Source organism: Heliangelus exortis, chromosome 2, assembly GCF_036169615.1.
Source record: "Heliangelus exortis chromosome 2, bHelExo1.hap1, whole genome shotgun sequence".
NCBI lineage: Eukaryota > Metazoa > Chordata > Aves > Apodiformes > Trochilidae > Heliangelus > Heliangelus exortis.
Window position 1 is genome coordinate 47,806,853 of NC_092423.1, and position 17,380 is coordinate 47,824,232.

The 17,380-nt window shown below is 39.2% G+C and overlaps 1 protein-coding gene across 1 annotated transcript in view; it reads left to right on the forward strand.

Moving 5' to 3' along the window:
• STAC (SH3 and cysteine rich domain) overlaps nucleotides 1-17,380 on the forward strand; it is a 74,076-nt gene that overhangs the window by 9,511 nt on the left and 47,185 nt on the right. The window contains exon 2 of the mRNA XM_071736012.1: nucleotides 14,903-15,179. Coding sequence (XP_071592113.1) covers nucleotides 14,903-15,179 — 277 coding nt within the window. The remainder of the gene's footprint in view (nucleotides 1-14,902; nucleotides 15,180-17,380) is intronic.

Consider the following 17,380-nt stretch of genomic DNA (forward strand, 5'->3'; position numbering starts at 1 on the left):
ATATTTAACTTCATTTGTTTTTACAAAATTTGCTTATGCATATGGAAGGGAGACATCAGCTTTTGTTGGCCAGGAGTCAGATTTTGGGCATGATGCAAATAAGTCACCTCCTCAGACATCACATATATAGGTGTACTATTCATTATTGATTTGCCAGCATATTCCCAGCCAGTTTAAATCCTGTGGTAGTTTTTCTTAAAACCAGAATGTCTTAAGATTGAACGGAGAGGCTAAAAACCATGACCCAGCCTCTCACTTGCCTCTGTGTATACTCAGGATGTGAAATGGCCTTGGGACTGGGCATTTCTCTATCAGAAGTGAACAAAATATACCAGACAAAAATTCAACATGGTAAACTTGGTAGAGTGCCACTGACTTTTCTGACTCTAAATTGAGGATCCAGTTTTTAAGACGTTCAGGTCAGTGTGGTTTTAAAATGCACCTACTATTATCAACCAGCATCAATCAAGGCAAAGATCCAGCATATACAGGTTTGTGTTGTATCTCTCACTGTACATGTTTATATTATTTATAAGTGCTTGTAGCTCATTTCTCACTTGTGTTCACACATCCTCTTTTAATTCAAATTATCCAATTAAGGAATTATTTACAAATAAACATAAGGTGACTTGTAATGATTTGCTAGCTGTTTCTGGTATTTTTTTTTCTTTTTTTTTTTTTCTTTTTTCATTGTCTCAAAACTTCTGATTTTGAGCAAATGTTGAGTTTTCCTGATTGTGTAAGCTTTTGTCAGGTAACTTTTCCTTTTTGCAAGTGACATTTCCAGTCAAAAGAGGAGAGAATAGCATCTTAGATTAAATTGTACAGCCTCACCTGCAATTAGAGACCAGCTTTAAGCAGTTAAGCTAGTTCAGTCTTCCTAAGTTATAAGTGGAACACAGACAGAAATTGTTTCATCAAAGATGATTTAAAGGAAAAATCTGTTTTATGTGCTCTGAATTAGTCTCTCTGAGGGGAAATCTTTTTCCATTTACCACAGCTGTTACAGCTGACTTAAAAGCTTGAATTTAAGCAGGGTGAACACCACTGTGGATCTGACAGAGTGAGGTCTTGAACCTTGCCTACAAAAACTGGTCAGTCATCTGTTCCCCTGGCAGGTTAGTCTGTCTGACTTTCCCCTTTTCTGTCCACAGCTCTCTCAAAGACATTTTGAAAGGCTACAGTTGGTTTTTTATGTCCGTGTGGAACAAAATAATTAAAACTTTGAAAATTTTTGCAAAGTGGAACTGCAGTTTTCCAGCCAGCCCTATAACAGAAAGTTATGCATCTATGACAAAAGGAGAGAAAAATGTGAGCCTATCCAGGCTTTGGAATGGGAAGTGATGCTATTAAACTGTAGTCACAAGATGAATCATGTACCTGTTTCATGAAGTATGGGTACACAGGAGTCTTTGGCAAATTCACAGCAGTTATATCTATCTCCTGTATTTACCTGTAATGACAAATGGACTTCATCCTCCTGACCATTAAAGATCCAGGTGCACAGTTAACTTTTTTGCTAGCTCATCCACTCACTGGCTCTTTCCTCTCTGCTGCTATTGTCTCCTACCCACTTTTATCCAGCACCAGGGTCTCTGATATGAAGAGCCAATGCAAGGTGTGTCTTTACCAGAAAAACTTCCAGGTTTCCAAGCTTTCCCAATTTTAAAGATTTCTGTTAAGAAAGTGGATAGTGGTTCTTCTCTTAGGGGAAGTGTTTTATAAACACTCTTAAGTATGTGGGCACTCATACCGTAAGTACACTTTGAAAAAAGTAAACCCAACAGTTTGCACTTTCACCTACACCCAAGCCATACTTATTTCATTCACCATAAGCTGCATGTTAGTGTTTTTAGATTTTCTGGTATTAAGTGATCTGTTCCTTGTGTGTGGATGCCTATCTTTTGATGTAACCTCATGTTTTCTTTATATGCATGGGCAGGAAACTATACATAAAATTAAAACCTAGGCAGTGAGGTAATAGAAAACCTTCCTTATTCAAAATAAATGAAGCCCTCTTCTTAGTCTCCCCTGTCATCTTAGTCCTTTCAACATAGGCAGCTGAAAACCAGTGCAGCTCAGGAGATCCCTTTTCAAATGCACTGTCACTGGAGGGATTTTTTGCTCGTGTTTCCTCATCACCTCGGGTTTCCACAGACTTCCCTGAGCTGCAATCCTGCACTCCAATAGCACTGGATTTTCTGGTTCCTGTCTGGTATCCAAGAAAAATGCTTTGGACAAATGATTCTTTAGAGATTATCAAGGCTTAAATGAATGCCAGTAGCTGTAACAGACCTGCTTGAATCTTGCTAGAATGTGGATAATTTAAAAGCATTTCACAAAGGTTCAAAGAAGTAACAGCCAAGCCTTAAAACAAAAATCTTAACAGTATGATTTGCCTCTGAGGAGAACTCAGCTGTGACTAAATGCTGGCCATAAGAGGTAGCCACTGAGTCTGATCAAAAATGTCAGACCTTTTTTAAACAAGATGAGAAATCCAACCTATTTTTTTCTGGCACTGTAGGGAACATGCTGTAATAAATACAGTATTCCTCAAGCAGCAGTAGAGGTAACATCATTTGGTCTTTGCTACCAGCTGCTGAGATCTAGAAAAAAAATTTCTTCTTTCCATGAGTTATCGCCCCTCCAGTGCAGTTGTACTCATAGCCACTGCTGCATAGAAAAAATAAAACCAAACAACTGACAGTAGAAAATGAATATAAATCTCAGAAGTTAACACTGTGTTTGCACTTCGGTTCAGCAGTGGCCAGTAGCTCTGAGCCTTGCTGTAATATGTCATACTCCTTATAAGTCTGTGCCACTCTGCTGATACCAAGAATTGTACTTGCAATACTCTGTAATAGACTAGACCAGACAAAGGGAGATAATTTCCCCTCTTACACAAGGTTCATATTCATATTGTTTAAAATCCTTTCTGTCCGTTCCTCTTCCTTCTTCTGTTCCCCTGTTCCCCTGCACGCCTGAATCCCTCACGGAGCCCCGTGCAATGTGCTGTTCCCTTTTGAAGTCACTGATATTTTTGTCAGGCAAGGCTTCAGAGTTTTAACTGGTTCCAGTTTCCTCACTTTCCTATCAAGTTAAGTAACTCCTATTAAATCTGTTGGCATCTTATGTCAATGCCATCAGCTCTTTTCTCTTTCAATACCAAAAATATGAACTTTGTATATGCTTTGTTTATTAAGTGATCACAACCTTAGAGCAGTGTTACAAGCATCTTACTTTTTTCCTTATTATTAGCTGTTGTGTGCAGGTTTTCACTGGCAACCATTTGACTTTAGAGGGTCCTGAGGGACTTACAAAAATCTTTCAACATTCAGAAATAAATTGTTGCATTTCAGAAATAGTCTTAAATTCTCTACCTTTCTGTTTGTGGTATTCTGTATGTGTATCTTTTCACACAAAGCTAGCTATCTCAGTATAAAACCATATTTTTGCAATTCAGGTAGTCAATTTAATCTTGAAGCTTTGATAGAGGTAATTTGCAGCTGGTGAGGATAAAAATAAAATGGTTTTGTTTTGCAGGGTTATCTTGAAACAATAGCTGGCTGAAAATGTTCAGCAGCTTGGAGGTGTAGGGAAAAAATATAAAAGAATTGGCTGAGCCTGAGGCAAAAGGAGTCAAAAGATGTATTATGTGTATCTCATAAAAATTCTTGCCAATTAACATCTACAAACATATGTATTTACATCGTCAGGTTCTTAAAGCTGTGTTTAGGACTTCAAACATCTTCCTGAAGTACCAGCTAACTGTATGTCTTATATATGACCATATCATCATCAAGTTAAACAGATTCGTCTTGTGGACAGTTGGCCTGGTCTTTATATAGGACACTGAATGCAGTTTTTGCTGGGCATGACTAAGATGTAATAACAAGTAGACAAAAAAGAGACAGAAATACTTTCTGTACTAGTAACAGGTTCCTTAGAAACTGATACTACAGGCATAATTTTCCTCAAAATGATTTGGAAATACGTTTTGAAAATCAGAAAACAACTAGAGTAGCTGTGTTGAAAGGGCTAAATGCATGCCTTAAGCTGCACCTTGAGAAGAGCTTTAGTGGAAAATGTGCCAGATCTGGACTGGATCTAGAAATAGGCAGATCTCTGCCACAGTGGACAGTAAGATAACTGGGTGCAGAACAACTAATAAGGAAGATGTTTTTACACAGATGTATTTATGCAGAAAAAAACCTAAGTGACACAGCATTTATTACATATCTGGTAGCTGCCATAGGACTTTTTGGTCTGGAAATATGAGATGAAAGACGGTTGGTGGGTACCCATGTGAAGCATAGACAAGGCCAGAGGAATTAACTATCTTTGCTCGACCTGTGTTGTTAGCTCTTTATCCCCATCCAGGACTTCAGGCCAGAGTGGTGTCAGGACAGCAACGTGGATCTGCACCAGGACCATGTGGGTCCTGTCAGACTTGTGGTTTCAGAATAGGCAGTGCCAGGGCAGCCACTCACACCCTTGCCTCCAGAGTGGCTGGCAAGAAGCAGCATTCTAAGGGTGGGACAATGTCAGTCTTTGGGAGTGGAAAAGATGGAAGACTGCAAATTTGCTACTGGTTGCAAAAGTATGCACAAGAAGGGGAAGGTGAATGTGAAAAAGAAAAATTGGATGTAAACCAACAAACAATATTCTGTAAGGCTTAAGCTCTTACCTCATTTTCTACTGAGAAGAGTTCGAAATGGAAAGATGGAAAGAAGCTGTAAAATTTTGATCTGGTTATGTACAGGCATCAAAGAATATAACGAAGAAAACTGTGGGATCAGAGAGACAGAGTATCTGTGTTTTGGGGCTTTTTTTTAAGCCAATAGCCATATAGCATCCGAATTCTGGCATTGTATTTCTGGGTTTTACTTTGTTCCAAAAATGAGATAATATCATCTGAGAGTTAAAGTACAGTTGCTAAGTAAGAAGTTTGGGCAGAATTCATTCACACAAAGCATGAATTTGAAAAAAGTGTTTAGGAAAGACAAAAGAAGCAAGAAGCATAGCTGTCCCCTTGCATCTATGTTTGATTGTAGAGGAGCAGAGATTGGCAGAGATGGTTTTAACAGTTAGGAGGGAAACAAGAAGGGTTGAAAAAGTCAACCAGATAACAGGGTGCCAAATGGGGTCAGATCTTTTTCATGCTGCATGCAGAAAGCCTTTGTTTTACTGGAGTAAAACAGTAAAAAAAAAGTTTCATTTCAAAACAAAAATTAAAAAAACCAAACAACCCAGGCAAACCCCAAGCCTTTACTCAGGAAACATGCTAGCTGAAATGAGCAGGAGCTGGCACTAAGCAAAGACTTAAGGATTTGGCCCCGTGACAGTACCTTCGTGGCAGAGCTGAGCACTTACGTGTTTTCATTGCAAAGTAATTTTAACTGCGTAAGTTTGGAACCCCAGAAGCAGGAGTGGAAACACTGACAGAATATTAACTATAACAGCTCCCAGTAGATCTCAGTCTTCCTTTTTGTTTTAAGATGGTACAAATGTCATTATACAGTATGTAGGATCTAGTGTTGGTTTTCCCCCAGTTAGTGTCAACCACCCTGCCACATATATTTCTGTACTTGCTTCAGGAGAAATACTGCCATTTAAAGGATTATAAAGCTGTACTGGTAAGAAAAAACAAAAGGTAAAATAAACTGCTGAAAATCATTACTATAGGTAGACCAGCAGTTTTCTAGCAGAACACTTTTTTTTTAAAGGTCTAAGGGCATTGTATTGAGCTTTAATTTCTCATAAGATAAATAGTGGAAAGTAGCGATACACATTTCATAGGTGGACAGACATGAGAACAGTCAAGTATGATTAATATTACATTTGCAATCATATTTACTGTGGATTATTAATGAGAAGGAAAAGAAGTAAAACTCAGGCCCTATTATTATTATTCTTGAAGGCTTTCAGCAGGTCTGCCACTGTAGCTTCCTTTACCTCAGCAGGGTTGCCTGGATTTACATTACTCTGAAATCCAGCCTTTTGATCTCCAGATGTCATTGTGCCACTTCCACTGCTGCAAGGATTAATAAATGACTAAATTGGGAGTTACCAAAGGGAAATCACTGTTCCATTTAGAAACTGAAATGAAAGAGAGATCTCCAAACAGGACAGCATAATGCAAGATTCTCAGAAGGGACCTCAGAGATAACAGTACAAATTCCTTCTATGTCAAGAGGCAAGAAGTAACCACTTGTGTACCTCAGCCTAATAGGGGACAAAATATGGAGACGACTGGCTGCTTCGTAACCAGATGCCTGAGGTGAAACCCAAAGTACAAAACAAGATGTAAATACATACCCATCTTGAAATTGAAAGTACAGGAGGGTTAAAAATATATATATATATATGGAAGGACTATTTGTAACTATCTCTTGCTTTCTTCATGAGGTTTCCTCTTGGTTTCAGGAGAAATGACCAGGCATAATTCAATTGGCCAGGGGGTGAAAGAGAGACAGGAGCCATACAGAAGTTTGCAGCTGATTATTCTTTCACCTTTCATAACCTGAATTATAACATTTCTCCCACAGCTGGAGGCACCCATGTTGGAACAGCTGTCTAGCAACAGGGAGAATATAATCCTGGGTACAAATACAGGATTTATAGGCTTTGCTTCTGAGAGGAGCGGGTCTCATTTTGCTAGGTGAGGCAGGAGAGGAGATCAAAGGGACAAAAACCATTTTCTAATCCCAATATAAAACAAGCAACAGGCTTTGATCATACCTGAATTATTGCTTAGTTTTGATTTGTAGCATGTTGTGATTTATGCAAGTGTTCATGAAGGAAGAAGAATTAATGATTGTTGAGCTCAACAAAATGAACCCAGTAGATCTTAGTTTGAGAGTGTTAATCTGATTTTCATGAATTGTATTATAAACTTCAGAGGTTCCTACTCTAAAGGTTCCCTGAAAAATCTTGTGAGTTGTTATCTTGAAATGCTGCAAATCTGGGAGAGATTCAGTTTTTCATCTCTGCTAGAAGCAGACTGAACACAGCCCATGGTTGAGTAATATTGCAGGCACTTTCTTCAAATTAAACTTGAATCAAATCTGTTAGGAAGTTTGAAGAAATACTAACAGAGACTATATCTTTCAGGAGAACTGTATTATGCACTCTTTTCTTTCTAAATTACTTTTTCTAATGTATCTTAGGTAAAAGGAAACAGGAATGCACCAAAATAGGGCTGTTCAAAAACACAACAGCAGCAATGTTTTAAGGTGTAAAATTTGAGAAATTTGGCTGAAAAAACAAATTTTTAAACATGTTGGGCAGAGGGAGATTTTACGTAGTTTTTTTCTAAAAGTGCCTCAAAGTCTTCTGAATCCAACATGCATGCAAGTATCATTACATCTATTTTGCATTTTACCTCCTTTTTACAAATTATTTTAATCTGTTTAATTAAGTCTTTTGAAGTAAATATGAAAATATATTGAGCTCAGGGGAAGTCACAGTTGTCAAGTATCTAACACAGAGTTTACTCCATTTATGCCTTAAAACTAAGTATACAGTTCTAAATATAATGGAAACAAAAAACTGTTTTCCCTGAGACTAGAGTGCAATTGTTACAGTTAATAATTTTCTGTGTTTCTTCAAATCTATCACTCCCTGGACTGCATTGCTTTGTCCTGACACATGCTGAATTTCAAAGTTCTATAAGAGAATCTGGAGCACAAGGGAGACTTTTTCATATTTTCAGGCCTTAAAATTTTCAGCACTTTATTTCATGTTTGTCCCACATATTTGCTAATCCTGCTGTCTTGCAATATTAGAAGAGACATACCAAGCACTACGGGATCATTTCAAACCAACTTCAGGGACAGTTGTTGAGAACTAGGTAAATTTTTCAGCTTGGTTTAAACTGAACCAGAGAGTAGTACAGAACAAACAGGTTTGTTTAGTAAAAATACTGTTTATCCAGATGTGCAGACTGCACCTCTTGATAATGTGGAGGTTTGCCAATTGGAGATGCAAACTCATAGCTGCCAAGAACCAAGTACATCAGGAGGGGGCTGAGAAGGTGTGATTCACAGTGGCATTTCTTGGGAGCAGTGGCAACTGAGCATCCCTTCAGATTTCATGCTTTCAGACCCTGGGGCTCTTGCAGGGATTGTTCCTCTTATGCTCTGGCTTGCCAGTCAGAGCATTTCATTGTAGTTAGGACTCTTAAGTATGAAACAAAATCACAGGAAGAGCCCTGCCTGGCAAGGTTTGAATCCTAAAAAGGTTTGAGGATCAGTGAATGGGTTTCAAAAATGGTATAGAGCAGGGAGGAGAATCTGAGGATGATGAAGAGAACAGTGAGAGCCAACCAAAGTAGCTGGAGGTACCCAATAAATCAGTAATGTTATTGTTAGGTATCATGGAAAATGTCTTCCTTTTGACTAGTCAAATTACAGTATTTGAGCAGACAGATTATGAATTTATTTATTTATTTACAACAATAACAAACATATTTGTTCTAATGCCAGCTATGCAATCTGTTTGGGAAAATACAGAAATATGATACGTAGCAGATTCTGCAATAACGAACACTTCTTATTTGTCTGTAGGGGATTAAAGAAATACACCTTCCAAAAAAAACCCGGCCGGGACAGATGTAAATATATGATAGAGCCAGATTCTCAGGTTGCATATATCAGCTACAATTGAAGTAATTTTAGCTATCTCAATTTGTACTAGTATGGTATTTGTACTATTTATTATTTAGAAAGAAGGCAGAAAAGGAATCATCTTTGCTCACAAATTTTATCATGAATGCTTTGCCAGTAAACAATACCTGAATATAAGACATGGTACTTCTCTGATCAGCAGGCAAACACATGTATTATTTATGGAATTGCAGAGTGGCTTTGGACATGTAGTAATCTTATTTTTACTCATAAACATGCCGAGGCTGTTGCCTCGATTTTTTCAAATCAAATCTAGGGACACCCTCCCCTCCCCCTTGTCTGTGATCAAAAATAACTTACTTTTGTATCCCTCAGTTTAAAGAAAAAAATTATTAGTCATCATGCTCACAAAAAGCAAGTACTTCTGTTTGAGCTGGTCCCTTGTTTGCTTTTTATCAGCATAGCCAGCTAAAGCCTAGCAGTGCTGCCAGGCTAGCTTACACCCTGGTAACATCAAGTCTTTCAACAAGTCTAGTTAACATCTGAAGTATGTTCTGAGGATTGCTAATACAAATTGAATGCTCCTTGACCCATTAAATGCACGGTACTCAGTAGATTAGATGGTATTCATCAAGGCTTTTTTTCTTTCCCTTATTTGAAGGGCTTCTGGTCTGAGTCCCTTTTGTTAATATCCCTTGTACCTGATATGCTCTGTAGTGAATCTATACACCAGCTGGGTCCTGTGTGTCTAAATCCTTCTTTTATAACAATGTGAGAGTCAAGTAATTTGAAAACTTGCTCTTAGAAACTGAAAAAAGAAGAAATGGTTACTTACAGAAGATGGATGTTTATCTCACAGCAGAGTGAAACCTGCCAACAGAACATTTTTATTCTGCAAAGCTACATTTCATAAGAATTCCAAGAATCAAACTGGCCTGAAGGCTCATTCCAACTCTGTTAATGCCCTGTATTATTTGTAATCTATCTAATTATATTGTTAGCACAAAAGAGAAGAGTCAAAATCTCTTTTTTATTCTTATTATTTCTAGTACAGCAGCAATACAGCAGACAGGTGATGTCTGAAAATGAGGGCTTGGTTATATGGTCTGTAGGTAAAGTACAGTTGATAAGCCTGGTTAGTTTTTTCATTTCTACTGGAAGACAGGTCAGAGTGGAAATGCATAAGAATAATTTTCCTTCTGGTCTCACAGTGTGCAGGAACTTATGCTGTTGGCAAGGATGGTTAGCAGTGGCTGAAAAGAGAACCAGAGCAAGCATGTTGGGAAATACACTATTGCAGGCAGTGTCCAGGAGAGTTGCTCTGACTGGGAAAGCTGATGGCCCAAACATAATATAATAAATATGACATAATAAAACATAATGTAGTTTATATAATGGAATGGAATATAATAATATACATTTTGTCCTTGTCCTTGTATACATTTTTGTCCTTGTCCAGCATTCACTCTCAACTCACATTTGTGTGTAGGATGTGGAGGAAGAGAGGGTTTTCCAGAGATTTGAATGGTTAGAAGTTGTGATGAAGAAGTTGTGCTAGAAAACGGTGATGGCATAGGTGACACCTACCTCAGCATTGTAGTTTAATGTGGGAGTGTAGGTTTTTTTCTGTTCTGCATGAATATAAGGAAGAATTTTTTCACTGTGAGGGTGACAGAGCACTGGCACAGGCTGCCCAGGGAGGCTGTGGAGTCTCCTTCCCTGGAGACATTCAAAACCCACCTGGATGAGTTCCTGTGTGACCTCCTGTGGGTGGCCCTGCTCTGGCAGGGGGGGGTTTGACTCGATGATCTTTTGAGATCTCTTTCAACACCTAATTTTCTATGATTATATAATGCAGAGCAAATCTCCCAGTTGTTGCTGCTCACCCCACTTTTCTCCTTGTTGTGGTGTATGGAGCACAGGCTGCATCACTTTGAGGTTTCTTTGTGCTCCAGGTGTGGATGTCAGGATTAACAGGTAGCTCTGGTGCAGAGTTCTCTTTGCCCTTAAATGCATATGGTGTGTATGCTGTGTCCTCAACAGCCCTTGTTTCATTCTTCTTACTGAGCCACACTGAATGCTGGTGTAGACAAGCTGGAGAGATAAGGGAAAAAATGTTTCTAGATATGAAGTAGCAGTTAGGAGCCTGAATAAATTACTTTTTGCAGGCTGGACAATTATCCTTTGTAATTGCAAAGCTAGGGATTATAAAACAGTTCAAATCACTGATATCTTTCCAACCTCCATGGGACGTTCTTAAGCCAAAATTTTAGAAAAGAGTTGTGTGCTTCCAATGCTTAAGTCAAATAAAGTTTTAGTGAGGACAGGTGCATTCACCATATTCACATCAAAATCTGTGGCACCTACTTAACACTAAGAATGAATTTCAATAGCTGTCCTTTTGCTGCTTCCTGTTTTCTGGTTATAGTAGCCAAAGAGTATTAATATAAGGGAATTAGGAACAGAGGAGGTCCTGATAAGGTGTGGTTCATCAGAGCTTCATGATCCTTTGAAGCCTGAACACTCAGTAAGCTGGAGGGAGATGGAGATTGTGCTGGAAGATACTGGGAGGGGTGGAAAAAAAAAAAAGGTTAATCAAGCTCTGAGGCTGAGCTATTGCACTTATCTCTACCCTGCCTGCAGGGCTAGTATGTGCAGTCACCGAAAGTCTGTGTGGCTGATAAAATGCTTCTAACTAGAGACAAGCTTCTTTCCCTGATTCTAATTTCAAACCAAAATAACAGCCTGGATTTGATATCAAGGGTTTATATAAGTGTCAATGTTGCAAAGTCTCGTGATGCTATCACAAGTCTAGAAAAACTCTTGTGCTTGTGGGAATTTTATTTTTATTTATACAAAAGCTAATATGTAGCCTTCTTGAAGAGGAGAAAATGTGAAGGGCTTAGGAGATTTATCCAAAATATTATTCTTAAAGCCTTTTTTGTGCTGGGCTTAGGTTTGCTTTTTTTCTATCTCAATACATGATTTTTCACTGAAGTGTTGAAATAAGTACTAAGTACAGAGGAGCCGTTGTCACAGTTTTTTCAGGTTTGGTAGTGTTTCTTCCTTAGATTTAGCTTTGGGCATATTCTTTTTGCAGAAAGAACCTATAAATAGTAAAAATTGCTTATTTTCCTCTCTATTGAAATATCATGCCTCAGGTGAATGCTGTAGCAGCTCTACGAGGAGCCAGTGGCATCACAAATGCATTAAATCAGTTTACAAGTCAAAATCAGCCATGTATTGCACGCATATACATAATTACACTTGAAGTCTTCCAGCAAAAGGGAAGGGCTAGGGCATAGCAAACTTGAAAATGAAGAGATGGTTGTATATAAGGGAAGCGATGCTCACTTGACTGCAGCATAATAATCACTAAGCTTTTATAGTTGTATAGTCTATACAATCTGTGAGACAACCCTCCCTTGCTTGGGCCAACTTCTGAGTAAACGATCACATACCAGTACCTATTTCAAATTCTTTCATGGGCCTCATATGGGAAAGAAAGGTTGGATCAAAATTTAAAATCTGATGCAAGTTGTTTGTTACCCTGTTCAAACAATGACACCTGTGTGGTCTCACTTATGCAAGGTGGTTGTAAAACACTCTGATCTGAGAAGTACTTTTTAACAGTACTGAGCAAAGTGTATAATTAGCTGTGCTAAATGCAAAACATTGCCTATGTTCTGCATCTTTGCATAATCAGTCCTGTACACATAGACTGTTTGGGTGATAATAGCTGCAGACTTTCATTGGTGTTTTTGGTATGCAGTGCAAATGAAACATGTAGGTGTCTTCCAGCCTGAATACAAATGAATATAAAATTTGCATTTGGGTAATGACAAGGATGTCCACCTTGTCTGAAATTATTTAACCATGTTAATACAGGACAGTGCTCAGGGAGTCTTAGAGAGAGGACTGGTAGCTCATGCTGAGATACCTGCCAAATCTGTGAACGTAACTTGGTCAACTAATTCTTGAATATGTGTTGGTTGCTCTGAACATTGTGGTTGGAGATGCACAGAGTATGTACAGTTGCACACTCACCTTAGTGTTTACACATGTTTGTACAGGCATAGCCTGAAAGATAGACTGTGACCTTCTTTGGACAACTCCTGAGTTTTCTGCTTGGTGGGGGAAAAGCTGCTAGCACATCCCTTGACTGGTGAATGACCGTGCACAGGAGAAAGGGATAAGAATACTAAATGCAGAGAACCTTAAAATATGTGACATATGTAGTCCAAAACTAGCAGGACAGTTGTTTCATGATAAAACACATACTGTATTGCACAGCTTAGTCTTCTTTCTGTGACAGAAGTGGTGTTTGGAAATTTAATTACCTTCATGTGGCACTGAAGAAATGGATGGCAAATCAATAATGAATGCCATTTCAATCACTTTGCAGTGTTGTAATTCTCTGGGTTTTGCTACACTAATTAGGTCTGACTTTAGTGAGAAGCTTTTCATAAGCAAGAGGGTGAATTATTGCTGAGTTCCTGGAAGTCGCTGGGGAGATGAAGTAATCTCAGTACTGAGTAACCTCAGTGATTTCAAGAGCTGGTGACTTAACATCCAAGCAGAAGAACATTTCTGTTGGTGCAGTTGTACTGTCAGTTTTGGGTTCAGCTAGTTCATGACTTAAGCTTCAGCTGAAAGAGCTTCAGAAACTGCTCTTACTTCATATTGGCATTTAATGACTTAATTGCTCTTATTTATACAATCCCCTAGAGACTGAGTTTCTTGCAAACAGGTGAGTATTTCCCTTGTTTAGATTCAGGGCTCCTCCTGTGAATCTAGAGAGAGTTGTGGACAAGAGTCACACACCTGGGACGGACCCCTGGTTCTGATGCCTTCCTACTCCCAAAGTCACTGTGGAGAGTTCAGGGGGCAGATGCAATTTGCTTTCATATAGTAAACCCAGACACTGTTAACTGGAGGCAACTCCTCTTTGCATGGACTTAGGGAGTTGATTGTGAAACATGAGAAAGCTGGAGTGGCTGGGGTGTTTCCCTTCTCCAAGAACAAGCTGCTTGTGTCTGAAGCTTCCTCCAGGATGCCCTGAGGCTCTTTTCCAACAGTATGTTTTCAGCTGCACCATAAGGAAAACGGATGGATCAGGAATAGCATCTAGGGAGAGCAAGTGTTCTGAGGCCACTGTCAGTGTGACAGACCAATGTCATGGTTTTTGGGAAAGTATGTGAACTCCTTCCCTTTATATTATTGTGAATCATTATTCCCAAACATCATTGCCTCTAACATAAACACTTTCTAGTATGAACCATTCCTGATGGTTACAGCAGGCAGCCTGAGCAGCATAGAAAATTTCAGTTGTTACATCACATTCGCCCAGAGAATTGCAGCAGTGATTGAAATGATTTTGCAGTGGTTGGAATAATGCAGAGTGAAAGGTGATACAGGGATGTTACACTTCAGAGACAGCAAACATGAAATGGATGCAGAGCTGGCTTTCCTTTTTCCTGGGCTCTACAGTGGACTGCTGGGAGTTGGCATACCAGCAAATTTGTGTAGCTGCTATTTTGACAGCTCCTGCACCCTCACATAGCACCCTTCTCAGGCTTATGTAAAATTTGATGGAGGAGAGTGAGGGGAACTCTGATAAGGTACAAGAAAGATAATCAATACACAGTACAATATACAAGAATATATGTGAATGTGTGTTAACTACTATTAACTAATGTATTACTACCAGTTAATATCCTTAGGCTTCTTTTCTTTAAAAAAAGTAAAACAAGAATTCCTCAGTCAAAACCTGATATAATCCCTGTTTCTGCTAAATTCAAGAAATTTAAATCTATTCAATTTATTTACTGAATTCACTTCTCTTGTAGTGCAATTTAACAGGTGTTCCTGAAATGGCTTTACAGGCTTATGAAGGACCATTCAAGGATGAATAATACTCTAAATTTTGTCATGCTTGAATACAAAGGATGTAGTGTCCAGTGTGTACAGCTCTCTGCAGTACCTCCTTACTGTCATACCTGGAAAAATAAAAAAAAAACCCAACAGAAGTGTTCATTAGGGGTATCAAGTGGCTATCAAAAAGAATATATAGAGTAGCTAATTTTCTGATTGGAATCTGTCCTCTGCTCTGAAATCACTCGTTAAATTCTGAAGTAAATATTATCATTCAGATGGTTGAAGGTCTGCCCATAGCTCTGAAGTTTGCTTGCCAACAGCACACCGCAAAATCAGGAGTCTTGCCTTGTAGTTGAAGAGGAAAAGGCAGTAATTATAACTTGGCTTATTTGTTGCAGCTGCAGAAACTGAAGCGATCGCTCTCCTTCAAGACCAAGAGCTTGCGGAGTAAAAGTGCAGACAATTTCTTCCAGAGGACTAATAGTGATGTGAAACTGCAAGTAGACTTGATGCCTGAGGTGAGCACAAGCACTGGGCAGCTCCCCAGCTCAGAGAGCCAAGCATCCTCCCCCACCAAAACCCAGCAGCTGTCAGAAAACAACAAGACTCACATCTTCCAGGAGCACATCTTCAAAAAACCCACCTTCTGCGATATCTGCAACCACATGATTGTTGGTAAGAAATGATTGTTGGTAAGAAACAATTTCTTAAACCTCTGTGGGTGTCTTGTGCTAAAACTTGTAGTGTGACCTTTCCATAGCTTCTGTGAGCCCAAATATCTACTTGAGAATACTAATGCAAATGTATCTGCCATAGGCTAATACAAGTTCCATATTTGTTGACATCTCTTGACTCGTAGACACATACTGTTAATGCAAATCACAGGTGAAGGTTTCAGCTAGAGTCTAAATCCTCTCTCATTCAGGTTATAGTGAGCACCAAGCAAAACTCAGTTATACGTTACACTAGAAAAAAGCAGAAACCTGTCTTGTAAATCTGTATCTGCTACCCTTACTGTTTTCCACAACAGCAATTCTGACACCATTGCACCTTGTGTCTGCCCTCACACACTGCAGTGCCCACTGACTGTGGTGACCATGCCTACCACCTCCTCCAGCTGCCTCACATCTCACTTAAGCGACAACAGGGCAAGAAGTAGCAGCTGCTGGGTGGTAGGCTCTGATCTGCTTCTAGGTGTATGTTGGCTGTCCAGGACACATGTTTTGGGTTAACATAACAAGTAACAGCTGAATTTACTGTGCAGACTTTCTTGGAATTCTTCTACCTGACCCCTGATACTCACAAAAACTCACACAAATTTTATACCTTCAATAGACTGCACTGTCTTCTCTCTGAAACTGTTCACAGGTGTGTAAGTTTCTATCAGGGACTGACTGACAGCCAGCCATGGAGTACAAAGCTAATAATTTATTATTCTCTTCAGTGAGCAGAGAACAACTTCATACCAAGTCCCACTTTTAAGGTAATCTTCAGGGCAGTGTGGAAGCCTAAAAAGCCAGCCTTCATGCTGTGGATTACCTATGGGACTCTGCAAGGAGTGGTCAGGAAGGAAGCGGTGGCTGGTGATGTTGAACATGCATGGTCACCACTGTGGAAAGCTGCAGGGGCTGCTATTCGGAAGTCTGACCCAAGAAATTCATGTTGTTGTGGTTAGCTTGTTATGCACAGGGTTTGGTCTCCTTACTACTTAACATTGAGTTGTCCTAGCACAGTAGATCAGGAATAAATTCAGTGACACTGTACCAGTGTGAAAGTAAATGGCAGAATTTCCAGATTTTTAGGCAGAGTAAGGAGTAGAGTACGGGTAGCTTCATGTAGAGTGCTTAGCTTCGTGTAGAAGTAGTGCATGTACTGGAGTAAAACCTTTTGCCTGCAATTTGCCTAGTATACTGCAAGAAACTCATGTCCCTTGGCATGGAAGTCACTGCCTTTCAGATAAACATATGGTAAATTCTTTAAAGATAGTGATAGAGTTGCTCAGCCTTTTTCAGAGAATGTACTTCCTTTTCCACGTGAAGACAGTCAGTGTCCCCCACTTGTGTGGGGAACTCATGTTCTTTGGAAAAAGCATTGGTCTGCAGAACATTAAATCTGATGCAAGACAATCCTGCTTCTATAAATTAAAGAATTAAACATGAGGCCTCCTTTCATCGTCTCTGTACCTCAGCTCTGCTGAATACAGGGAAAGGGACGAATTCTCATCACAGATTGTTGGCACTGTTTTTCAGTCTTTTAAAGTTTTTTCTACTTTAAGTGGTCAAAGGGAGAAAATGTTTAGGCATCAGTATCAGGGAAGGTCATAATCCAGAGACTGAAAGTAAGTCTGGAAGATACGCAGTTAGGTGAATTAACTAGATGTATGGAAGCAAGTCCAGATCTTGTTTCCTTCTCTAATGTGGATGGACATTGTATCAAAGCTTAGTTTCAGAAACATATACTGCAAATATAAGCCCTTAGCATTTCTGGCAGCTTCTCATGAACTTTTATGAAGATTAGTATCATCGTGAATCTTCACAACTCAGCAATACTGCTTCAAAACAGTGCTGCTCAAAATGTGTTATTACTGGCAGCAAACATTGCAGGGAGTAACTCCTGTTAATAAACACCCATGCCCTTCCCCTTTGCTGGGCAATCTGTGTCTTGCCTGGGATAACAAAGTCCTAAAGCATAGCTATAAGCTTCAGAACATCAGCTTTAACCCCACCTACCTCCTAAACTTTCTGTTCTTTTCACTCCTCTGAGAGCATCACTTTTCTGTTCTGTATGTTAGCCACTTCATTAGAGAAAGAAGCCTTTCATAATTGCCAAAGAAGCCAATATGACTGATTTTGTCAGGTGAATTGCTCTGACCTCCT